A 25,572-nucleotide genomic window follows, 5' to 3' on the forward strand; every position below is an offset into this window, starting at 1 on the left:
AGCTGGTGAATAATGCCGATAGGCTGAACAGTGCTGTGGGATTCATAAAACCCCTTCCGAGACGTGTCAGTGGATCCTCGTAATACCTTTTTGAGATGACAGGCTAAATATTAATGATCTCCATTTTATAGATGAGGACATGGACTCCCAGAGGTTAAGTGACTCAGCCGCAGTCACACAGCTGTTTAGTGGTTGGGCACAATTAGATCCCAAGTCACTGAGCTCTCACTCCAGGGCTCTCGGGTCCTGAACAGAGAACCCTCCCTGTATTGCCAGATTTTAGAATTTCTGGGTAGTGTTTCAAAGTGCCTGCCATGTAGAATCTGAAATTCTTGGAAATAACTGGGTTTTGGGCTAACATATTTCATCCGTGCAGTTAAGAATATGGAATTTAAATCTGAAGAAAATGTGTGACAAGAGATCATTTATAGAATCCTGTATTTCGAGATTAAACCGGGGGGTCCCAAACTTGTCTGCACATTGGAGTCACCTGAGGGGGTTCAGACCTCTCGGAGGACTTAGCCCTGGCCCTCGAGATCGTGATTTCATTGGCCTGGGGTGTGGCCTGGGCTTTGCCATCTGTAACATCCTCAGATGACTCATGCAGGGAGATCCAGCACCACTGGGTTGGAGGATGGGTCTTCCCTCGCCCACCCCAGCTGTGAGGTGCGAGGCTCTGCCCACTTCGGTGGTCTTTCCCACGTGGTTACGACACTTGGCATGCCACAGAATGGGAGAACCTGGAGGTTTTTTTAATGGTGGTATGAGCACATGGACTCCGCACAAACCTGTTTCCTTATCGTTGGGTACAGTTTGTTGCGAGGGAGAAGGCTACTCTGTCTCCATTTCCCTTGTTCTCTGAATTTAGAGGGACTGATACAGTATTTCTGGTCTTCTGTGTTGGTATCTGTCCCCTGACTCTTGTTGCCTTTCAACCTAAGTGTGTCCTTAAAGACTGACATTAGAGAAGCTTATACTTTTACTGAGTAGACTTGGATCAGATTTTGACATTTTCTAAAACTTTTCGAAGTTCCAGCCACCAAGTTAAACACCATGAGCAAAACCAGCCTTGGCCAGAGTGTGAGCAAGTACGATCTGCTGGTCTGGTTTGAGATCAGTGAACTGGAGCCTACAGGAGAGTAAGTCCACCTTCCTAAACTGTTAAATAAGGCAGCGTTTTTCAAAAAGAGAAAATGTGATAATTTTGAGTCTCTCTTCTTGTGTTCAGCTTTCTGAACCACTGTCACTGTCAAATTCCAGTTCTGAATTGAAGTTTGGTGGTCTTGGTATTATTCTTTGAATCAGATGTTTGTCAGACAACTGACTAGTTCAGTAATTACCTTCTTGTTAGCAACAGCAAGATGGTGGAGACTGGTGCTCTCTTATGAGGGAAGAAAACCTACGTAGTGGGTTTTATCAGCAGCAAAGCAAAGGGCATCGGAAGCATATTGCACGTTATATGGCCAAGCCTTACGTTAATAACCTCAGCGAGGGGATTAGCGGACAGAGCGTTTCCCTAGACCAGGATTTCTCAGCCCTGGTGCTATTTTGGGCCAGATAATTCTGTTGTCAGGGGCCGTCCTGTGCATTGTAGGATATTTAGTAGCAACCCTGGCCTCTAGCCACTAGCTGCCAGTAGCACCTCCTCTCTACTTGTGACAATCAGAAACGTCTTCAGACATTGCCACGTGTCCCCTAGGGAACAAAATCACCCCCAGTTGAGGACCATTGTCTCAGCTCAGAACGATCAGCATCAGCTTACTTTCTCTGTATGAGCTGTTCAAGTGAGTGGCAAATGAGTTATTCTGATCTCTGAACTCTGACTGAGTTACTGTTTATAGTTGTCTCTAAAATACTGTTGGAAAAACACAAATAAAAGAGAGCCCCTCCTAAAACAGGCCGGGGACTGTATCAGTTAATGTAGAGGGTAGGGGATACATGTTACCCTAATGGGCCTCTGTGTTTAATGCTGGGTGCCAACGTCACGATCATCTCTATGAAACATTGAGGTCCTGCGGTGTGTGAGGTATGGCTCTGTTGGTCCTGATAGCGTTGTTAGTAGAGACTTTGCTTTAAGGAATGTAACTTTCCATAGACAGATGTATAATGTGATTATAAGTTGCATGAGGAGGGAGAGGTAGTTATGGTAATAGTTTCTATTGAGTTCATCTCTTTCTGATTCTGATAAAATGACCTAGAACCTGAAATGATCTCTTCCCTCCTCACACTTGCCACTGCAGTTATGCATTATTTATGGAATATCTGTCTGGTAAGGGTGATGAGACACAGATGTGAAGAGGTTTACTAGATGCGAATGGCTATAGGATTTAATGCCCGAATGATGAGAAAGACGTGGATCGGAGTTTAGAAGAACACCGACCACTGAGGCCGACGGCAGCCAGGGAGGAGCTTGCTCAGGGAGTGGCCCTTAGTCAGCACGAGCGTTCTGACTCCTCTCTCTTGCGTTTCCATTTTTACAGGTACATCCCCTCTGTGGTTGACCATACAGCAGGCTTGCCCTGCCAGGGCACATTTCTGCTTCACCAGGTACTAATGAGGGGGCAAACGAGGGCCTAGAAGAGAAGACACACACAATGAGCTTAGAATAAGAAACAACTCTGAGTCTCTGCTTTTCCTCACCATTTCAAGGGGATTTGGAGAGGGGAAGACATTGCCATCCTTTTTTTTTTTTTCCTTTTTTTGTATGTTTGTTTTTAATGTTTCTTCCTCATGCCTTGGTTTATATATACCTTTGCTTTTATATATTAGGTTGGTGCAAAAGTGATTGAGGTTTAAAAGGTTTAAAAAAAAAATTGCAAAAACCGCAATTACTTTTGCACCAACCTAATATGTTTTAGAAGAGCTATTTTGAAAAACAGTTTGTTTCATTCAGTTACTACAATTCATGCAGCCTCCATGTCATTGTATACAATTTTCATTCCATTATGTCTGGAAACTGCGTTCACAGCCAAAAGTTCTTAGTGAGGATAGAAGATGAGGTTTCAGTAGACTGAAAATCTGGCTATGAAATGTAGGATGTAGGTCCCCTTTTGGTAAATCTTTTGGTGACTCGAAAGTAGATTCAGTCAGTGCTGAAAAATGCTTATGACCCATGTGTGCATAGGAGCTGGGGTCTCATGCTCTGGGATGTACAGTCTAGGCCTCTGTTCTTTTTTTTTTTTAATTGGGATTATTGGGGAACATATGTTTCTCCAGGGCCCATCAGCTCCATCGTTGTCCTTCAATCTAGTTGTGGAGGGCACAGCTCACTGGCCCATGTGAAAATTGAACTGGCAACCCTGTTGTTCAGAGCTCGCGCTATAACCAACTGAGCCATCCGGCCGCCCCATGGGCCTCTGTTCTTAAAGCCTTCTCAGAACCTGGCTCTCCCTCAGCCCCTGACCTGTGTCCCTTTGTTCAGAATAACTGGACAGCGTTTCCCCTCTCTCTTCACACCTCTCTTTCCTGCCCACTCCCACACCACACAATCCAGAACCAACAAACCAGAGGAAACAATAGGTTGTCCAGCTAAACGGCTCCGTGCTCCGTTTCCTAGGGCATCCAGCGGAGGATCACTGTGACCATCATCCACGAGAAGGGCAGCGAGCTCCACTGGAAGGATGTCCGTGAGCTGGTGGTAGGTACGTACATTCCGTCGCTGTGGACGGAGCCGGGCTCTTCTGAGACCACGTTATTCCATTCGGAGCGCAGAGACTGGGTGGTAGACGGTCCTGGAGAATGCAGACTGTGGAGAATACAGAGGCCCTGGGTGGGGAACTACTGTTTTCTCAGCTCCGGCATTAGGCGTGCATTATTCAAGCAACTGTTGTTTTGCTCCGTGACCGTGGGAATGGTCCTATGCTAAACGCCTCTGCTCGTTGTGAGCTCGCAGACCAGTGGAAGATATGATGTGTAAATGTACAAAGCAGTCTGAGAGCTAAGTACCAAAATGAGAATAAGGGGAGAAGACCTGTGGTAAGAGGGTTCACAACAAAAAGGACCCAAGAGGATGGGATTAGCTTGTGGGAGAGGATCTAAATATATTCCAGAGAAATTAGAGGGGTTCTGTTTGTTTGTTTTGTTTTATTTGTTTTCCACACATGGAAACATTTTGAAGAGAGTCAGGGATACGTCTATCACACAAATGGCTGGAAAGTCTTGGCCAGAGTAGAGAAATAAGCTAAGATGCAGTGAGAAGAAACAAATTGGCTACACAGTATAAGCTTTAGAATGGGTGGCTGGAGTTCTGAGCCTTTTGTCACCTTGAACCCTTTGGCAGTGGTGAAGCCTCAGAATTAGGTTTTTAAATGTAGAAAATAAAATACCTAGGATTACAAAGGGAACTAATAATATTGAAATATAATTGTTAAAGTACTAAACAAGTTTGTAATCTAAGCTCTTTATTGATGCATTAAATAAGCAGCAGGTTAAATTTCTATCATTCAAAGTAGTGATGAATGTCACGATATTTTACATTAGCGTGGTATGAAAACATCTGTGGTTTCTCCTGGGACAGAGTGTTAAGTACTGCTGACTCTCCTGTGGTTTGTCCCCTCCCTTTATAATGAAAGGAAATGCCAGATTGCAGTTACAGGTTCATGAAAATGAAGTTGTAATTTTTTTTTCCTGTTCAAGTTCACAGACATCCTGAATTCTATCCACAGACCCCCTGGGTGTCTGGACCAGAGTAAGAAAGAACCCCTGGGAGGAAGATTTTACTCTTTCCTATCTGGGACAGTGGTTTTCAGGCTTTTTCAAAATTAATATTTGTATGGAACACTATGACACAAAACGGGAGAGATGCTTTGTGACCAGAAGGGGCAGCAGTTACTAAGGCTTTCCTGAAAAACCCTATGATTTATTTGCTTGTTTTTTTAACACTTACATAGTGCTTACTATGTGACAGGTGTTTTCTGAATGCTCCAGAAATACGGGTTTACGTAATCCTCATAACAGTCATATAAGGGAAGAATTGTAATTGCCACTTCTCAGATGAGGAAACTGAGCCTCAGAGAGGTGGAGCAGTATGCCTAGGCCTCACGGCTAATGGTGTTGGAGCTGAGATTTAAAGCTAGGCAGTCCAGCTCCAGAGACTGCACTCTTAAGTTGTGCCGTGCTACATCCCCTAAGGATAATGTGAAAACAGTCATAGGATTCTGAACAAGAAAGTAGCAGAATGAAAGCAGTGGCTTACAAAATTTATATCAGGTGAATGTAGGATGGATTGGAAAGGGGGAAATGTGAGCAACCGCGAGACCAGTTAAATGGCTAGTGCAGTGTTCCAGATTGGAGGGGCATGACCTTTGTGAGCAGGGCAGTGATGTTGGAAATAAAAGTTAATATGAAAAACTCTTTGAAAAACTAATCAATAAAGTTTCACAATTGACTCAGCATAGGAAATAAGGGGGGACAGAATATGGAGAAGAATGGAGATCATTGTACAATTAACCAAGTGACCCTTCCAGCACCTGAAGTGATGCGAAGATTTAAGTCTTGTTTTGGCTTAATGAATTTCTGTTTTGTTTTTAAATATACCCATGTTCTGGTTTCTTTATTTCTTTTAGGCCGGATTAGGAATAAAGCCGAGGTAGACGAAGCTGCTGTTGACGCCATCCTCTCCCTAAATATCATCTCTGCCAAGTACCTGAAGTCGTCGCACAACTCCAGCAGGTGGGGCTCCCCGAGGAGTGTGCTGAGTCAGCCCTGGGGGCCCCATTAGATTCCCAGTTCGTTAGGGACTCCCACTCAGATGAAGAGACTAACTCTCTCTGCACCTCAGAAACCCCATTCCTCCTCTGCCCAGCCTGCTCTCCCAAATAAATAGTAAATAATAGCAGACACGTGTACATGTCGGTCCCCCTCACAGAACAGATGTTTTAGCCCATGTGGAGTTGGGGTAGATGTAACACAGGGAAAGAGGCAAAGCACAGAGAAGGAAAACTCAGCGTGTTGTCAAGGCTTTAAAAGTACAAAGTAGTTATTGCTGAGACTGAAAATGTTTTCCTGTGAAATGGTTGCTGTGGAGAAAGATCTCAGTCCTGAGTGTCCTTGGGAACATGGCCTCCCAGTGGTCTTTGCTGCTGCTAGTATACGATTGAGGAGTCTCAGTATGTGTTTTTCATTTTTATTTCTGCGTAAAGGCGGTAAACTAATATAAACTCTTCTGAACAAGCTTGGCTGCCACAAATAATGAATTCTATCTTATTTTTAATTTTAAATGAATTCCCCTTCAATTCCATTTTATAACCAAGTGGTGACAGACAATGCATAAAGTCCATAAGCATTCTACTTTCCGTTGTCAGCCTGGAAATCAGTGTGCCGGGCCTGCGTACCTCCCAGGACAGGAGATTGTGCACAGAGGTTCCCTTTCTTCACACAGCAAGGCCTGGGACGCATGTGTGCTCCAGTATGGGCTTTGGACACCGCCTTTGCGTTGTAGGACTTCTCTGTGTTTCATCTGCTCCTGAACAACTAGCTCTTACCTGTGCTGGAAAGAAGGAGAGGCAAAGACAGTAGGCCGAAACAATTAAAAGTTTGGGCCACAATTGGTTTTTTCCCCATTGTTTACTTGTGTTATATAGTTTTGCATAAGAAAGAGAAAAAAGAAACAAATGTCTGCTTTTTGCCTGTAAGAGGAGCTGGCAGGGGCGGTGGAGAGAGCGGGAAAGAGTAGAGAGGGTGTGTGTGTATGGGGTGGGGGAGCGGCAGAGATGAAGAAAGCTGCCTGGACTCTCCCTGGCTTATTCCTGAGCAAAATCTTGAATAATAAATACCAATTCTCTAAAGCCAGCAGTAACCCCACATTGTGTTCTCTCTTCTGACGGACATATACAGCAAATATTCAGCTGGCATTCACATTTTCTTTGCAACTATGAGAAATACATCTTAAATTTCCCTGAGGTGCTTGGCAAAATACACAGGGAAAGGTGGTGTTTGCCTGAAATGCTGCTTGTGCTAAACTCGCTTACATTTGAGTATCCTTCAGAAGTCCCTGGCTCATGCCCAGCCACAGGGCAGATGCTGCAGAAGATGAGCTTGGCTTTATTAGAAGCGGCTTATTTTTCATAGTAAAACTTAGAGTTAATTAATCAACAAAGCTGGCTGAAGTCAAGAATAATAAAAAGATACGCACTTTAAACATTTTCTATTTAATTTAAACTATACAAATGTACATTAATTTGTCAAGCTCTTGATGTAGGGCCAAGGCCTTTTCTTTCATTGGAGTCTCACTTATTGGATAGATGGCTGGTATCTTTCTTGCAAAACCACATCCATAATTCATCTTCTATGATTTTCACTTTGGTGGAACAAGAGCTAGTAACCTAAGAAGAAAATCTAAGTGCAAAATCTTTTAAACTTTTTATCGTTTAAAATTTTATTTGTGCCTTTCTTTTACATCCATCTCATTCAAACTTAACTGCTGTTTTTTTAACAACTCACCATTATTAAATATTCTGAAAACACTCAACTGAATTTTCACACTTAGTTTTGTTTCACACTAAAAAATTTTTTTTGCCCTCACGTCTCACTGATTTGCCTGATATTTAATTAAATTAGAGAATTATAATAACAAGTACAGCTGCATAAACAGGTTTGAAACCAAATACTACTGACACTTAATAAGCCTGCCGTTCACCTTTTTGGAGCAAAGAGTCCGCGTGTATGCGATCTCTCTCTAGTTTAGAATGTTTAGTGAGAAGTGGACGTCAGTCTTTCTACTCTAGGGATATAGCGAGCCTAAGTTAATGTTCTAAGCTGCTAAACGGAGTTTGGTTAAGAGACCTTTGCTTCTATCTGCCTAAGGTTTAATGTTTACAGTTAAACTTAGAGAACTCCAAGTTGGGTGTATTACATCTGTATATTAGAGGGCTTTTCTGATACATCAATAGTGGAGTGTGACTGACAAGGGCCATTACTCTTTTTCTTCCCAGACCTATATCTATGTTGCCCAATTCACTTGTTCTCCCTCAACTCCACAGCAACTTCTTGCCGTTTCCAGAACTCATTCACCGCCAAATGGGATATGAATAGAGGCGGTCTCCACATTCCCTTCTAGGCCCAGTATTTTCCTTAGTTGAATGTCTCAGGAGAGGGACCCATGTCATTGTAAGCCCTCTATCCAGTTGTGTCCTGTGGAGTTCTCTGTTTATTGTCTGTCCACTTGAATTCACTTTGCTTAACAGCAAATTTGTCTTTATATTTTTTCTCTTCCACTTTTCTTTTTTTTTCTTGCTGCACTAACAAAAGCTTTTTCTGTGTTTTTGCAGGCTCTTTCTTGATAAAGATATTCCTAGGTATTTTCTGTTTGCTTTCTTTGCACATAAACATTCTAGTTCATCAGAATGCTTTATGTCTTACATTGCTTTGACTGCTCTTTTAATTTAGCGTTTCCTCCACGCAAGCCTGAGCAAACCTGGGGTAGAGCTAGACTTTAATTCTGCACCCAGTGTACCCTGGTTTTTCCTGATGTGTGTACAATTTCACTTAATGCTTTTTAAATGATTTATAGAGTTTTTCGTCGTTTTCGCATTCCATTTTCCAAACTTGTCCATTTTATCCTTACGCCACTTTAGGGTTTTCCTTTCTATGTTACAAAATGGAATGTGAAACCCCTCATTCCATGCGGAATCTCAGGCTTTGTTTTCTGTTCTTTGTCTTTCTGTCAAAAGCTTGAAAAGTTTGTTGCTCTGTATGTAGCTTCGCGTTTTGTCCTACCGGCTAATAGAGACCAATTTAGTTATTTGGGTAGCTGAGTCTGTGAGAAATGTTTGGTTTATTTTTTAAACTTTTTCTCTTGTCAGGGCTGCTTGTCTCACCTATTTATTTTCTTCTTTGGAATAGAAAAAAACTGGTTCGGTGGTGGAAAAAACTGTTCCCATCTTGTCTCTTTATCTGGTTTAGGGGAGGAAGAAAGTGATAACATGACAATACAGCCTAAAATGTCATCTTTTTTTTTTTTAAGATGCGCGCGTCCATGCATGCTGCCATTGGGCAGAACATTTTGAGAAATCCGTTTGAGATAATTTCCTCACCAATGTAGGAGCCCCGCAGGATAATGAGTCTCAGGATCCAGCCCTGTTTCTAACCCTAAATTATCTTACTAGCTTGATTCAGTTGAGATTTCTCACCAGTCTTGGTTGTATTTCTTACAGCCAGTCTCAAGAATTGCTTCCTTTGGTGGGTATTCTAAAAGAATGTGCTGCAGGAATTCCCACGCGTCAAACAAAACAGAAAAAGGAAACTCCCCCCACTCCCCATTCAGGAAGATTTCAGTGGAGTCAAAAATTCTTTTGTGTTAGCCAAGTTTCTACCTGTGAAATTTTCTTAGGTTAAGTGAAAACTTAACCTGAAAACAGAAATGGGAAGAGCCTTTCTTACACAAATTCAAAACATTTGCCTCAGTTGAAAGAGCCATAAAACCTAACTAGTGGCACTGGGACTCGCTAAGTTAAGTTTCAGATTACAGGCAGCAGTGATGGGTATTTCTGTCAAGTATCCATATTGATAAATGCCCTCCCTCCAAGAAGAGGGGTTGGTTTCACTTCAGCACAGGTGTATCCAGACCTTGTGATGCGACAGGTAAGCCCCATTCCAGGTACCTCGACAAACATAGGGACACGATAAAAAGAGCTGTCTCGGAGTGACAGAGCCCTAGGGTGGCTCCTGCTGAAATAGTGGATATCACCACCCAATACTAGAATTTGTCGTTAGACCAAATTAAAGTGAAGGTTTGATCAAAACAGGGCTTCGGATGCATAAAGGCTTCTCTGCTGGGCTCAGGAGCCACAGGATTTCTTCGTCATGGTTGCTGTTTGGGTCTCTTGGTTGTTCTCTCCATCTTAGTCTTGTTAGTTGGTCTGGTTGTCTCTATATTCTTTTGGTGTCTTTGTAAAGAATTTCCATGATCCATACATGCTGCCCCAAAAGCTAGATGTTTGCGAGAGTGTCAGGTACTTCAAGAAGGCTTAGGTCTAGAAGTAGCTACTAAGTGAAATGAGCAGGCTTCACCCACAGGCACTTGGAGGATGAGGTGTGGTTAAGGAATTCTTCTAGAAGTGTTTTGTTTTCTACGGGATCGTTTCTGAAGAAAGAAGGATGGCAACGTGTTTAGAGATAAGATATGCCCGCTATTTGTCATAGGAAATCTAGAAAAGACACGAGCAGCGAGGTTACCATTTGGGAAGGAGGAAGGAGGAATGTGTCGGGCAAGGAACAAGGTGTGTAAACTTTCTAGTGGAATCAGGTGAGGTGTGGTTCACGTGCAGAGAGCTAGCGGTGATGGGAGAGGTAATGGTGATAGGACATCACTCCACTGAAGTAGACAAGGTGTCTTCCCCGACACCTGTTACAGGGACTGAGAAGGGAGACGTGGGGTAGACCTGGAGTCCATCTGTGTCCCTGCTGTTACTCAGACAAAGACGTGCGGAACTGGAAGGTTTCCTGTCAGTTGCGTTCTATGGTCTGTGGTGCTTTACCAGTAGGAAAAAGAAAGCTATTAGAACAACTTAAAAAAAACAGTTTATGGGTGTTTATTAAATCAGGCTTCTAGTATAAATGTAAGATCGATTTCCAAATGAATTTTTTGGAAAGCTGACAAATAGTAGTTGGCTAGCTCTGCTGTTAAAAATCATTCTCTTTTACTGAAACATCAGCTAAGCGTGACTTCTTAGTTTTTTTATTTAAAACAAGCCTCTCTGTACTGTTTTCTCCATTAATCCTCCCAAACATGTTTGTGACGTTTCTGAGGCTCAGCAGAACTGGATTGAGATAGGAAGACTGCAGCTTACAAATTACTGAGTACTTGCTTCCTGTTCTCATCGACTGCCAGAGAGACTGCCAGAGAAGCGTACTTAGTTTTCCTTTCTTCTTTCAGTTTCTGCCCATTCCTAATTATCCTTTCCATCTTAATCCCTTTGGTTGATCTCACTATTCTTATGTTTATGGACAGAAGAGAAGCAGGCTTATCTGCTCCCCACCCCAAAAAATAGCGTAGCTAAGTGCCCCTTGGTTTTGGAGGGTGGGGGCAAGAGGAAGGGGGCCTACCTTCTCCTTCTAGGAGATAAAGGTTCTGCTCTGTTGTTAGGTTGCGATACATTGGAAGTGTTGGCGCAGAATTCAGTAGTGTTACTGACAGTCACAGTCCCTGGACTAAGGTGACCGCAGCTTCTCTCCGATGACTCCCTCTTGCCTTTCTGACTTCCTGTAGGACTTTCTACCGTTTCGAGGCCGTGTGGGACAGCTCCCTCCACAACTCCCTCCTATTGAATCGAGTGACACCGTATGGGGAAAAGATTTACATGACCTTGTCGGCCTACCTAGAGGTGAGGAGACCCAGAACTTGAGTTACTACGAAGAGTCAGCCCTGAACAATGGGCAGGTTACAGCAGGAAATGGGGAAGAAAGATTCAACCGATTTTGTCCTCCGTTCTCCCTCCACATCGTTATTTATTTTATTATACTTTGCTGGCTGTCCTGATTATATTCGATTCTGTTCCTAGTCTCTGTTGAATTAAAAAGTCACGTGACGTTTTTTCCAGCTTTAGTAGCCTAATCACCATTCTTCAAAGAATGTATGATTTTAAGGAGACTTCCCCTCCTGTTTTTGTGGTGGTGAACAGGGCCTCGTAGCAGTCAGCAGCGCGGACCCTGGAACCAGCCTATCTGACTTCAGATCCCTGTGCTGCCACTTATTGCCTGCGCGTCCTTGTCACAGAGACTTCATCTCTCTGTGCCTCAAGTAGGGGTAGTAATAGCACTTATCTCAGACAGCTGTTGAGATGTCATTGAAAAGGATTTAAAACAGTGCTTGGCACATAATAAAAATATGTATTAGCCATTATTACAGAAAAACACCTTGAAAACATTTTGTGAAAAATAAATGTATCTGCAAGGAACATCAGCTAATCTTGCCCACATTATCTGCTGAGTTGCTGTTGAAATAATTGGTGGAGCTGAAATCCTCCAGCCCCCACTTCTGGAACCAGCTTCCCCAATGTCATCATGCATAGATTCTTGTCACAGATGCTCTGTCTGCATCTAACGGACCCCCCTCCTGTCTCCTTTCAGCTGGATCATTGCATCCAGCCGGCTGTCATCACCAAGGACGTGTGCATGGTCTTCTATTCCCGGGATGCCAAGATCTCGCCGCCACGCTCTCTGCGCAGCCTCTTTGGCAGCGGCTACTCGAAATCACCAGACTCGTAAGTTTTTGAGATAAGTTTAGCTTCCAGTTGGTTTGCCTAGTACAGAATCAGCAGGGTGCTAGGTGTCCCCAGCTTGCTGTTTCAGGGTTAATTTACAACCTGTAAAGCCCTATGGCACTGACACCTGGAATGCAGTGACCTGAATGTTGGCACTGAAAAAAATATTAATGGATAGATGAGTTAATGAAGGAAAACGGGTGTTACATTGTGAACACTTCCACACAGTTTTGCAGGGACTAAATTTTTAATGTCATTATTATTTCTAACAGATTACTATTGGGATTTTCCTCTTAAAGATTTCTTCATATTTAAGGTACACAAAAAGATATCAAGAATAATATAGTGAATATTTCTGCATCACCACCCAACATATATATTACTAATATGACAGAAGGCTCAGTACCCCTTCCTAATCACGCTCCCTAGATTTTGTTATTTGTCATTTCATTTTAATCAGACTTTCCCCCCTCATCTCTTCTCTCTTGCAGTAAAAAAATGCAAATTTTTAATTTTTGTATTTGTACTATAAACTGTCCAGTTTTTCATTCAATTTTATTCATCCTGTTGAAATAAGAATGTTCAAAATATTGAAATGAGAACAGACTCCTTGTAGGAAAAAGATATACTTCTTAAGTTCAGAATAGGAAAAGAAGTAAGATAGTTATATAATATTTGAGGATAGGCTGCAGTCTCTGCAGAGGAGACAGTGTTTTAAGTAGACAGAATTGTGATTTTCCTGTTTTTGTGCTGTTGGTAATTAAGCAATTGTTTGTTTTGACCCAAATAGCAATCGAGTCACTGGAATTTATGAACTCAGTTTATGCAAAATGGCAGATACAGGTAGTCCAGGTAAGCTCCCATGGATCGGGAAAGTCAGAGTTATCTTTTGTTGCATATATTTGGAGTATTATTATGTCAAAAATCTATCCTATCCATGTAGGATCGATAAAACATTTTTTTAGAAACCAGGCATATTATACAAGCCAGGTTTTTGGTGGTGGGAATTATCTTCTTCTGAGTTGCAACACTGTTTGGTTTAAGACGTGCAACACAGTTGTAAAAACTTCATCAAACAAAAAATGTTAGTGGACTGTGGAATATTATGAAAAATTCGAGTGTGTTAGAATGAATTTGGCTTGGAGAACTTCATAACCATTTCTTTCTCCACCTTAGCCCCAAAGATAACCTGGCAGTCTAACTTTACAGGTGCTGTCAAACTAGAATTTGAAATTCCTGTGCTCCAGAAAGACAAGTTACAAAGTTGAACTTGTTCTGTGTCCTTTTTGATGTCTCTTTGGGCTTCTGTTGTTCCTCCAGCTCGGCCTTAAGCGGCACTTTGCATTTTTATGTTTGTAAACTGGAACATGGACAAAAGTCAGAGGTGTTTTATGTTTTGTTTTGGTTTTTTTGCTCGTTTATCCTGTTCTGTAGATTCCACATATAAAAAGTCAGGGTTTTAAAAAAATATTTGATTAACGTGAGTTTGAATCATTTTGGAGAGCATATATGGAAAGAGGTCAGGGCTTACAGGTAAGATTTAGATTTGAAGAACAAGACTGAGTGTGAATTTAAGTCTAAATAACAACTAATTATAGTGTCCTGATAGTTCCTTGAGGATTTTAAAAAATTAACATAAATGTCTTTTCTATGTAAAAACGTATAACGTTTTAAAAATGTAATGGGAAACGATAGCGCCTAAAGCTATCTGCCATCTACCTACCATTCTATCTGAACTGCTAAAATATGTATAGTGTGTGCACGTGTGTAGTCCCTTCCACTTTTTCATACGGATGTATTTTTACATATTTGGAGCCATAGTATACAGCCTATTTAATCTCTGCATTTTCACTTGATATAATAACTGGCATTTAAGTTGCATTGCAATCTTCATAAGTATCTAAGAATATGAAACTCTGTTTTAAAAGTAGTTCAGAGAATTGCTTTGGGGAAAAGGATGAATAGTTATTAACAAAACCCAAGTACCGTGAGCCCAAGCTCGCTTAGTTTGCCTTATATTTGAATTATTGATTCATTCTGAGGTAAAATTGGAATCGGATTGTTCTCTCAATAGAACAATTGCTTCCTCTTGTCTCAGGCATGCAGAGGAGAAGAAGGAAAATCTTGGACACATCAGTGGCGTATGTGCGGGGAGAAGAGAACTTGGCCGGCTGGCGGCCCCGCGGCGACAGCCTCATCCTTGAGCACCAGTGGGAATTAGAGAAGCTGGAGCTCCTCCACGAGGTACCCCAGGGCAGGCGGTGCTCAAACCAATTCTTGGGCAAGATTCCAAAGTATTAGCCATCCTCTCTGCCTTCTCTGTGTGACCCTGGCTTTGCACTTGTCCATCACAAGGAGGCGTGATATTTCCTAAAATCATCATGAGCTTTGTGTTTGCTGAGGCAATGGTGTTGATCTTTGTAGGTGGAGAAAACGCGCCACTTCCTGCTGCTGCGTGAGCGACTTGGTGACAGCATCCCCAAATCCGTGAGCGACTCGTTGTCCCCCAGCCTGAGCAGCGGGACCCTCAGCACCTCTACCAGCATCTCCTCTCAGATCTCAACCACCACCTTTGAAAGTGCCATCACACCCAGTGAGAGCAGTGGCTACGATTCCACGGACATTGAAAGCCTGGTGGACCGAGAGAAAGAGCTGGCCACCAAGGTGCGAACCCCTTCCCTTTGCTGAGCCTTTTCCCAGCGAGCCTGTGAGTTAGTTGGTCAGTTTTTGAATTCTAATCTTCCTCTTTCTTTGAGGGCCTTTGTGCGAAGGCCTGCGCTAACACTGTAACTATAGAAATAAGTAAGACTTGATTTCTCCCCTTAATCAGCTTCCAGGCAAGTGGGTGACAAGCACATCGTAGAGGTGTGTGTCTAGAGCGCTGTGGGGCCAGGGGGAACCTGCCCCAGAGGGTCCTGCACAGCGGAGCCAGCGCTGTCCTGCGTGATCAGTGTTAGCAGAATCATGGGAGAGGGGCAGGAGATGGAGTTAGAGAGGTGGGTGGGCCCCATCAGGAAGGGTCTGCGTGCTGTACTGAGTTTAGAGTGTCCTGGGAGTGGTGTGGACTTGCTTTAAACAAGTGTTTATGTTTTAGAAGACTTCTCTGGAAGCGGTAAAGAGGATGGGTTTGTGGTGAAGAGATAGACTAGAGGCAGAAAGAACTCTATTGCAATCATCAGATGAGAAATGATGAAGGTTTTTAACTAAGGCAGGGGTGTGTGGGGTGAAGAGGAAAGGGAAGCACGGAAGACACATTTGGGAGGAGAATCAGCACTCCTTGTTGCCCGAGTGTGGTGGGGGAGGGCAGGGGGGTCACTGGAGAGGGCTCCCAGACATCGATTTGTGTCTGGTCAGTTGGCTAACAATGAAATACAGAAATGAGAGGGATTTTGTGTCTGTTTTGTTTCAGAATCGAATGGTCTTCTTGATTTAGGAAAATAGGTCCATCCAGAAGTCTCCATGCTTTTTCATGCCCAGGCGAATTAAGAATGAAAGGGATGCTATTGCATTCTTAAGCACTTCTAAACTGTAGTGTTTGCAGTATGCACTTCTGCAGATTTGAGAATGGCTTTTTTATCCACTTACTTTTACTTCTTTATTAGGCATATACCAGGCTTTCCTTGCTATATATATGCTAAGTTAATTTCTAGAGCTGTTGGGCAGCATTCAAGCTCCACTGCGGGTCCTTCCTGCCTGGCATCCAGGGATCTCAGGCTTCATTTGACCATCGGAACTTACGCATCCTCCTCTCTTCCCTAGTGCCTGCGACTTCTCACCCACACGTTCAACCGAGAATTCAGCCAGGTGCACGGCAGCATCAGTGACTGCAAGGTATGCAGCTCAGATTTCCTGTCCCCAAGCTTCTAGGTGCCTTGAGATGGCCATGGTGTGGTATTTGAGGATAGATGACAGGTCTGCTCTTGTGTTTAATTTTTCTGAGTCAGAACACTGACTTCTGAAGATAAAAGTATTTCTCCTTGTCTCTTAGTGATTATCAGATAGGAACTATTTAGACTTTTCCCTGAATCCCTTGAATAATATTCTGTAAAGGGAGATATGTTATTGTGTGACGGGGCACAGGAAGTCCTGAGGTTCTTGGTGGCATAAGATTCTGTTGCTTTCCACAAAGAGTGAGGGGTACACTTTAAAGAAGCCCTGTATCGTTCACTCTGTTCTAGTCATCTTGATCTTTTTCGCTCTTCCTTAAGACTCTCGAAGCTCATTCCTGCCTCGGAGTCTTTGTACCCTTGCTGTTCCTGGAATAGTCTTCTTCTGGATGTTCCCATGATTGGCTCCCTTATCTGTTTCAGTTTTCTATTCAAATATTGCCTCCTTAACCACCTATGGAAAGCCAGCAGCTCCCTGAAACTTTCTAACGCCTGCTTCATTGTTTGCTGTAGCACTTAATACTACCTGGCACTTCTTAATGTGTTTGAAGACTGGTTTCGTGTCTGCCTTTGCCACTTAGAATGTAAGCTCCTGGAGGGCAGGGCCTCTGCCATATTCTTAGAACAGTGCCTGTTGTTCTGAGTGCTCAGCCCATGTAGATAGGGCAGCAGAAGTATAAAACGCCAGGCTGCCTCTTTTGTAAATCTCTTGATTCCTAATGTGACACTCTGGCTGTAAAATACTTGTAAAGCTTGCTTCTTGAATCACCTGAAGCAGAAGGTTTATGAAAGTGAAGTCACACTGGTTGTCAAAGCTGCTTATTGCCGAGGTAGTTTTTTCCCTCTGACCCTCACTTGCTCTGTTCTGTTGGCCTCCAGTTGTCTGATATCTCTCCAATTGGACGGGATCCGTCCGTGTCCAGTTTCAGCAGCGCCACCCTTACTCCGTCCTCCACCTGCCCCTCTCTGGTAGATTCCAGGAGCAACTCTGTGGATCAGAAGTAAGTACCCAGATGTCACTGAGAAAAGCTAATGTAAGAACGAGGGACATGCCAGCCTTGTTCTACCTCAGTGGTTCTCAACTGCAGGCAGCACATCCCCCAGGCAGCATTCGGAAACGTGCGGGAGCCTTTTCTAGACATCACAAGGACGGGGGAGATGCTGCCGACCTTTTAACATCCTGTTTCCTAACTTCCTGCATCACATCATGGACTCCTCTTCTTAAACCCTTTCTGTTCGTTTGTCCTTCCATTCCCACCCTGCTTGTCTCCCCAGTCATATCAGATGTAGAATATTTTGGGAAAAATATTTTGAAACTACTTTGGAAAAACATATTTTGTGACACAACAAAATGTAGAGGTAAGAATAATAGAGACAGATTTAGCCGAGATTCCATGAATTCCTCACTCCAGTCACTTCTTTGCAGTGCACCATCCAGCTCCTTTGCCCTGTCTCCATTCATTATGCTCATGTCAGAACTTCCTTAGTTATCACCCGGCTGTCTATCTTAATGTACCAACCCTGACACAATTGAATATGGCTGGTGAAAATAACACGACCAGGTAATTTAATTAAATCTAGGATGCCATCAACTGTAAGACGTTATTTTATGAGCCACTAAGGAAAAAAAAAGCACTGCCAACTAAAATGTGACATACCATCAATTGTAAGATGCATCGCGATTCAAGAAATAATAAGGTATTCAGAAAAAATGGTGTTTTTAGAATTGGTGGAATACAGTTAATTAGGCTAAGCAACTCTCCAGAGCTACAGAGCATAGGAGTGATTTCTGTCATAACAGTCCTGGCCTGGTCCAGGGCAGCGGTGGCTCTGTGCCACTCGGTCATTCAGGAACCCAGGTTCTTTCCGTTTGTTGGCTTTCTCTGCCAGTCCCTGGAGGCAGTGGTTCTCAGACTTTAGTGTGTGTCACCTGGAAGGTGTTTAATCCATGAATGGCTGAAACCCACCCAGCGTTTCTGATTCTGTAGGTCTGGGTTGGAGCCTGAGAATGTGAATTTCTAGCAAGTTTCCAGGTACAGCTGATGCTGCTGGTGAGAGGACCACACTTCAAGAGCCACTGCCCTCGGTGTGACCTTGGGACTAAATAGAAACATAAGGGAATGGAGTTCCTATTCCAGACACTTCTGTTCAGGGGGCTTCAGAACAGGAGGAGGGACTGAGTGACAGGCTCATCAGTGATCACTTTCCTTTTGTAACTTCTGAAGGATGACACCCGTTGAATTGGAATCGACTTTCTGGCACCAGCTTGTCTTCTCAGACAAGCTCTCTGATGTTTGCAAGGCGCCTGGTGGTCAGGGAGAGGCATGTTCCTCCTGGTGAGACGGTCGTAACGTGATGCACTGACCTTCCATTAGCTCCGTTACCCCTAACCTCTCTCTTTTAAAGGACCCCAGAAGCCAATTCCCGGGCCTCTAGTCCCTGCCAAGAATTTGAACAGTTTCAGATTATCCCACCTGTGGAAACACCCTATTTGGCCCGAGCGGGGAAAAATGAATTTCTCAATCTTGTTCCAGATATTGAAGAAATTAGACCAGGGTGAGTACTGCATTTCATGCTGTGCGTGTAAAAGAGAAGTCAGCTCTTATTCGCGCAGTCCGTGTCACCGTCCTGTGCAGATGGGCCTGGGGGAAGGAGCGGGCGGGTTTCTGCTCCAGCTCAGTCCATGCCCCCCACCCGGCCCACACGTGCTGGCGCTGCGTGCCCTGCTCTGTTACTTGGGCAGGTGAGGCTCTAGGCTGGAGAGATCCTTTGCCTGTTTTGCTCACACTGGGGACTTGGCCTGGGTGAGGCATGTTTTGATGGTCCCCAGTTCACGATCACTTTCTTGGTGTGAGAAACAAACCCCTCTTGTCCTGTCCTGTTTTAGCTCCGTGGTTTCTAAGAAAGGATACCTGCATTTCAAGGAGCCGCTTGCCAGCAACTGGGCTAAACATTTCGTTGTGGTCCGTCGCCCATATGTCTTCATCTATAACAGTGACAAGGACCCAGTGGAACGCGGCATCATTAACCTGTCCACAGCGCAGGTGGAGTACAGCGAGGACCAGCAGGCCATGGTGAAGGTCAGTCCTGCCCTCTCGGCTTGCCATGGCCACGTGCGCCATGTCTCCTGCCCGTCGGGTCTCTCTGAACCTTCCTTCAGGGTGCACTGCTGTGCGCCCTAGGAGTGGGGCGGGGTGGTCCCCGTTGCTCTTCACCATCGTGCCACTGTCATCTACCTGTGTCTCTTTCAGATGTCTAACACCTTTGCTGTCTGCACAAAGCACCGGGGGGTCCTTTTGCAGGCTCTCAACGACAAAGACATGAACGACTGGTTATATGCCTTTAACCCACTCCTTGCGGGCACAATACGGTAAGAGGCTGCCCCTGGGTTTCCTTCTTTGGCTTTCCTTCCTGTTCCTTGGCTTTGGGTTCCAGGGACATCAATATAAACAGGGAAGGAGGTCTTGTTCCAAGCAGGTTGGAAGTAGGACAGGAGTGTGAATGTGGTTGTAGGGTGGTGAGGAGGCCTCCACTTCTCATGGTTTCATCTGGTGTCCTGAGCAGCTAAGGGGACTCTGGTCACATTTGCACCAATTGGTCTTTTGCTTTGACTTTTCATTCTCGAGGGGTCTGCAGCTGAGGTCTGTGGGGCTGAGTAAAGGGGACACTGTGAGAACCTTAATGGTCTGCTGTTACTCAGCCCTGTGATGCAGCCTCAAATCCTACGAGGGGCTGTGTCCCAGGACCCCTGGTGGGGAAGCCCACAGCCCAGCCTTTTGTTCAGGGAGCCTAGAGACCTGGGCCTGCGTCGGCTTAGGAAGAAGTCCCAGGAGGGAAGCACTGAGGAAGGTGGCCTGCGAGGGAGGAGCCTGGCCCCGTTTTCTAATCCCACCTCTCCATGTCCCCCAGGTCGAAGCTCTCCCGCAGATGCCCGAGCCAGCCGAAGTACTGATTGCGCTGGGTGCCCGCACTCGCCTTCCAGAGATAAAGAAAGTGTTACCTCTCATTCCTCTTTGTGATTCTTGGCGGTTACTCTTGTATGTAATCCTGTGGCTTAACTACTTTCCCTCCTTGTCCAGCACCTTTTCTAGCGCCCGTCCCCCATCTCCATTGCTCTGTACTCTTTTTCTTTTTTCCTGTGCTAAGAATCTTGTTAGTAGCATGTGGCCTAACAAAAGGGAAAAAAAAACAAAAAAACAAAAACCCAGAGGGGATCCAGTGAATCTCCAAGTTATTTTTTGGTGTATTTTGGCTTCCTTTTGTATGATAGGTCCCCATTTTGACCACCTCTGATGTCTGTACTGCTGTCTCTGGATATCTTTGTCTTTTTGTCAAGACAACATAGTACTTTTTTTCTTTTCTCTATTTGTGATACCACTTTAATTTTTCTTGGGTGGCTTAGAGACAAAGGGAGAAGACATCTGGCTTTTTTAGACCCTGAGAGGACAAAACTTACCCTTTTCCCTTCTGTCACTCTTTTCCATCATTAATCCCTGCATTTTCCATTCAGGGAAAAGGTTGTGGCGAGCCTAGCAATGGGACAGGTATATTCTATGAAATTGGGGCTTATTTAGAACATTGTGAAGCAGTTTTCACGTAGTGGAAGAGAAGAGGACAGGACCTTTTAGCAGGCCTGAGACAGTGACCTTGGAAGAAGGGAAGAACCAGGGATACTGCTGGCGGCTTTCAAAGGACCACGGAATTTGGTGGTGGGCCTGGTGGTGGGACGGGAAGGCCCCTGATCAGAGGATGTTTGTAGCTGCTCACAGCAGGATTCCTGGGAACCTTCTTTCCCAGTTGGGAGGAGCCTCTTGTCAGAGGTTCAGTTTGCACTTAGTGCCATGTCGTACACAGATGTCCCACCAGGGTGCAGTGTTTTGCTTTCTGATGAGGAACTTGATGGTCATTGCCCTTATGAGTACCGTAATGCTGAGTGATGACCTTGTGATTGTTGTAGCTCCCTTTGATCAAAGAAATAGAGCTTTCAAGGATAGACTTGGGAGTCTCCTGTGAATCCAGTGGTCACTTTCAGTAATCCTTGTCAAATTGAAAATACTTTCAATGATGCCTGTCCCCTGTTCTGATAAATAAGAAAGCATGGCAGGCTTTGCTTTCTGGATCCCAAGATTATAACCAACCCACTCCCACCACTAAAAACAAAACAGAGAACATCTGGGGGCAGAGAAGAGGGTCCTCCTGAGCCCTGGCCTCAGTGCTTTGTTGCCGGCATCCGAGTGGCCTCTCCTTGGGTGTGGAAACACTGCCAGAGGAGAAAGGAGGAAGCTCATTGCTGCTCGTCTCCTCTGACAGAACAGGGTCGGCTGCTTCCAGAGGCCGTCGTGGAAGATACTCTTTTTCTTTCAGCTGCCAGTAAGCTTTACAGGAATAACATGGAGGAAAGGTTACTTGAGTGGCTTTGCCAGTTGGCTTGGGGTTGTCTTCCCTTGCTCAAACCTCTCTGACCATCCGTCAGGCATTCAGGAAGGTCTCACTTTGTGGAGACAGGGCGCTCGGCCTGGAGATGGCTGACCCTTGGGGGCTGGGAGACTGGATGACTTTGCTTCGGGCAGCAAAGGGCACGGCCGTGCACCCTGCAGGGTGGGTGCTGAGAAGGCTCATCATTAGCCAGGCCCTTACTTCTGATCCCTGTTCGGGCTCATCTCCGAGAAAGGGGCCCAGCTTCACTCAGTTTGTTGAATTGCAAAGAGAAGGAAAAGTAAGTCATGGAGAGCTTAGTAAAAGAAAGGATAGAAATCATAGGCTGTGATGTCACCTGAAAAGTGATCAGTAAAAAACACTAGTACATTTTTTTTAACTTTCTTCTTCTCCTTAAAACACAGGTCACTAACTGTAACGTTACTGATTTTCTAAGCGATATGTGAGGTCTTTAATGTGGTTCGAGGTGTCTTCATTGTCTAATGGACACTACGTGCCCTCTGGTGTATACTCAATTCTAGGATCCGTCGGGGCTTAGAGACAGCTTCCTGGACGGGAATTAAATCCAATTTCAGGGAAATGAAAATGAAATTTGAAGGTTACTTTTAGAATTAAATCATGGATGCTGCTGCTGCTGTTACGAAGTCTGGTAGAAGGGTCCACGTCTGTGATACAGGGAGGTGGGGACGCCTGAGGGAGAGGAGATCATGTGGTACACTGAAATGACTTTTGTTTTTCCTTCTAACTCACACACCACCGGCTTGGAAAGTCTTTGCTTTGGAGGTGTCAGACATTAGAACAGGCTGACCTGGACTCGGGCAGGCGTGCTTTCTCCCATCGGAGGGGCCTCTGCTGTGACTGATAGGTACAGACGGCCCTTTTGGGACCCCCTCTTTCTCTAGGGTCCCATCTTCAGGTTGGAGTTTGGAACAGTTTCAAGGTTGATGTTCCCTCTCCGGACAGGTTCACTCCCATTTTGAAGCTCTGAGAGAGGATTTATGATGGGAACTATTTATGAGGCGTTAGCTGACGCCATTGTGGCAGGAAGGTTGGGGAATGAACTGCAGCTTTAAGGAAACCACCTTTTGAGGGGTTGTTTATGTTTTTCTAAAGCACTCTCTTAAGCAAACAAAACAAAATAAAAGGGAAGAAAGAAAACTTGTGCACGAATTAAGGAGAAGTGAGTGCTGGTTTAATCATCTCCTCCCCTCCTTCCCCATCCTCCATCCTCCTGCCAAAGCGAAATACGGCCTCCCAGCCCACACCAGTGCTCAGCCGCTCCCTGCCCCTGCCCCTGCGCCTGCGCCTGGCCGGGAGTCGGTCAGCTCTCAGGCCGGGCTGTGTGGGGCCAGCCAGCCCCTGCACACCGCCAGGACCGGGGAAGGGCTGCTTCTGGCAGCTGGGTGGGCACATGAATTCCAGCACATTGTTAGAACATGGTGACGGTGAGGAAAACCAGTTATTTTATATATATATATATTTTTTTTTTTTCCTCCTTCAGCTCTGTAGCACTTATATAGATACTCATATCTTTGATGGATTTCTCCCCACTCTTTTAAGGTGAAGAAATTAAATCATTGGTAAAGGTGTTCTGAGATCTAAAAATGACTTCTCCTGGCACATATTTCAAAGCAAAGACTTTGTTGCCTGCTGCTTGTTCTCTAATTTACAGGGATATTTAATTTTGTAAGGTAGTTGTATATTTATACAGGTGTAATTAATTGCACATTGGACTGGAAAAGAAAGGATGACCGAGCGTGTGGCACCCATTGGCACTCGGCATTCCCTCAAGCTGTGTTCCACTCGGGTTCTCCTGGACAGAATCAGGGCTTGTTTGTTCGTTCATTTGACTCGGGTCCTTCGTTTTTCCTTCTGGTTCCCTTTTTCAAATGTGATTGTTAACCTGCTCCTTAAAAAGAATTCTAATTCTGCTGCTGCTCTCAGAAGGTGTGCTGAATGTATTTTAAATAGGACTCTAACTCGTGTGCACTGCAGCCGCCCACCGTGGCCAGCCAGTCACTCACCCGGGCGTGGGCAAACCCTTACTGTCGGAGCTGGGAAGGTATTGATATGTTTGTTTCCTTAGCAAATTGCAATGTCAGCTGAGAGATTATCTGCTCTCGTTGTTCAAAAGGCCATTTATGAAATTCGTATTTGAGCCCCATAAAATCTTGGGAAAGCCTCTGGTCGTTTAAAGGAAGAAATTAAGAGTTGATGCAAATTTCATGTTAAAAATTCACAGCTACATAGCTGTGCTCAGATGGAAAGTCTGAGTGGTGGTTGGTCTCCTGCCAAACCCTGGCTGTCTTGTGGTGTTTTCATGTCTTCGAGTTCATTTTTTTCATGCTGCATATTCGGGCATCAGTTCGCCTGAGGATTCCATCAGCCTTCTCACGTTGAAGGCATTGTCTCAGACTTTGTGGCTCTCAAGTACTTGTCCGTTGAGATTTCAAGTCTCCTGTCACCATCCTCGTGCACTACAACAAAACCCGTGAAGCATAAGTGGCCTTTTTGAACCAAGACTTTGCAAACTGATCTCTCCCCAGTGAAGGAGTTGAGCACATTAGCAACAATGTACATTATTAATTTCAGATTTTCATTTTCATGTTTTATTATGTAAATATCTGATGTTTGGAGCTTGAGTATACAGAATGTAAATACAGTTCTCGTATTTGTACTAATTCTGGTTCTTTTGCTGTATAGCCTTAGATGTGCAATGCAGACATTATCTAACTGTGTATGGTAACCTTGCATCACGAAACTATTAGTGAACGAGGTAAAATAATAAAGGTACAACCAGTCCCTAGTAGGCTCGACGTGTATTTATTCTGGCAGCCTCTGAAAGGTATTTACGGAGATTTTTCTTGACTTGGGGATATACTACTTTTCTGGGACAAAAGTCTCCAACTCTGACGTACATGTTCCTTTCTGATCATTCAGAACGGTAGTTATAGATAATCAGGAAAGCTATCGCTGTGCAAGTACATTCCTCCCAAGTATGGCAGTGGCTATTTTAGGTAGAAGATTCTTTTTCCTCCCAAAGCCTCTCTTTATATACCTGCCAGTGATTCTGTAGTGGTGGGGCCGTTTTGGGGGGCGAGGGGTGAGAGTTTCACCATGTCAGCTTCATTTATCAAGTTCTGTTGTGAGCAGGGCATGAGCCGGACCACTGTCCTGGGTGTTTGGGAGAAACAAGGGAGGAAAAGACAACATTCAGGCAAAAAGGGGTGATTCGTTCGGCACTCGCCTGATACCGCCCTGTCCGGTGCCGTCTGGATTCTGCTGATTCAGCAGGATGCTGACAAACAGAAAACAAGCCCGGCGCTGTGGCCCTCCTGTTCCCATGGGGGAAGATATCCGTTACACAAATTTATGTCAAGTGGAAGTATCACAGCAAAATAAAGCTGAGTAAGATTAAAAGGGATGGAAAGGAAGTATCATTTTAGATCATGTGGTCAGGGACGGAGCCTGTCTTAGGAGATGACGTTTGAACAGAGTCCTGAATGAAGGACCGGGTAAGGCATACAAATCCCTGGGGAAAGAGGTCTTCATGCTGAGAAATCAAATCCTTGAGGCAGCAGTGTTCTCTGTAGGTTCCAAGTACAGCACGGAGGCTGTTTTGGAGTAAAGAGGACAGTACTGGAGCCCAGCCGTCCGAAAGGAGCCAGAGACCAGGTGGTTTAGGGCTCAGGTAACTCTCATTAGTGAAGTAGGAAGCCATGAAGGGTTTTGAGAAGATGAGTCACATGATCTTACAGTGACACGCTGCTTAACAATGAAGATACGATCTGAGAAATCCGTCTTGTCGTGCTAACATCACAGAGCACTTAACACAAACCCAGGTGGCATGGCCTGCCTGCACACCTGGGCTGTGTGGTGTGCCACCGTCGTACATGCTGTCTGTCCTTGACCAAAACGTCATTATGCAGCACGTGACTAATTGTGTTTTTAGAAGACTATTCTTACTGCAAGGTGGAAAACAGCTGGGGTGGCGGTAGAGGGGTACAAGTAGAAGAAGGGAGACAAAATAGCACATTGCCACCCCAATG

At 44.5% G+C, this 25,572-nt stretch overlaps 1 protein-coding gene across 9 annotated transcripts in view; it reads left to right on the top strand.

Moving 5' to 3' along the window:
* KIF1B (kinesin family member 1B) overlaps positions 1–24,325 on the top strand; it is a 136,692-nt gene extending 112,367 nt beyond the window's left edge. For all 9 annotated transcript variants that reach the window (XM_033114713.1, XM_033114715.1, XM_033114714.1 and 6 more), the window contains 15 exons: positions 1,031–1,139; positions 2,481–2,547; positions 3,557–3,641; positions 5,565–5,670; positions 11,207–11,321; positions 12,067–12,200; positions 12,991–13,052; positions 14,299–14,444; positions 14,625–14,864; positions 15,960–16,031; positions 16,967–17,088; positions 18,494–18,643; positions 18,975–19,167; positions 19,339–19,457; positions 19,997–24,325. In XM_033114713.1, the coding sequence (XP_032970604.1) occupies positions 1,031–1,139; positions 2,481–2,547; positions 3,557–3,641; positions 5,565–5,670; positions 11,207–11,321; positions 12,067–12,200; positions 12,991–13,052; positions 14,299–14,444; positions 14,625–14,864; positions 15,960–16,031; positions 16,967–17,088; positions 18,494–18,643; positions 18,975–19,167; positions 19,339–19,457; positions 19,997–20,039 (1,763 nt within the window). In that variant the 3' untranslated portion in view covers positions 20,040–24,325. The remainder of the gene's footprint in view (positions 1–1,030; positions 1,140–2,480; positions 2,548–3,556; positions 3,642–5,564; positions 5,671–11,206; positions 11,322–12,066; positions 12,201–12,990; positions 13,053–14,298; positions 14,445–14,624; positions 14,865–15,959; positions 16,032–16,966; positions 17,089–18,493; positions 18,644–18,974; positions 19,168–19,338; positions 19,458–19,996) is intronic.
* The last annotated feature ends 1,247 nt before the right edge of the window (positions 24,326–25,572 follow it).

The sequence above is a fragment of the Rhinolophus ferrumequinum genome, chromosome 9 (assembly GCF_004115265.2).
Source record: "Rhinolophus ferrumequinum isolate MPI-CBG mRhiFer1 chromosome 9, mRhiFer1_v1.p, whole genome shotgun sequence".
In the NCBI taxonomy this organism is placed as follows: Eukaryota; Metazoa; Chordata; class Mammalia; order Chiroptera; family Rhinolophidae; genus Rhinolophus; species Rhinolophus ferrumequinum.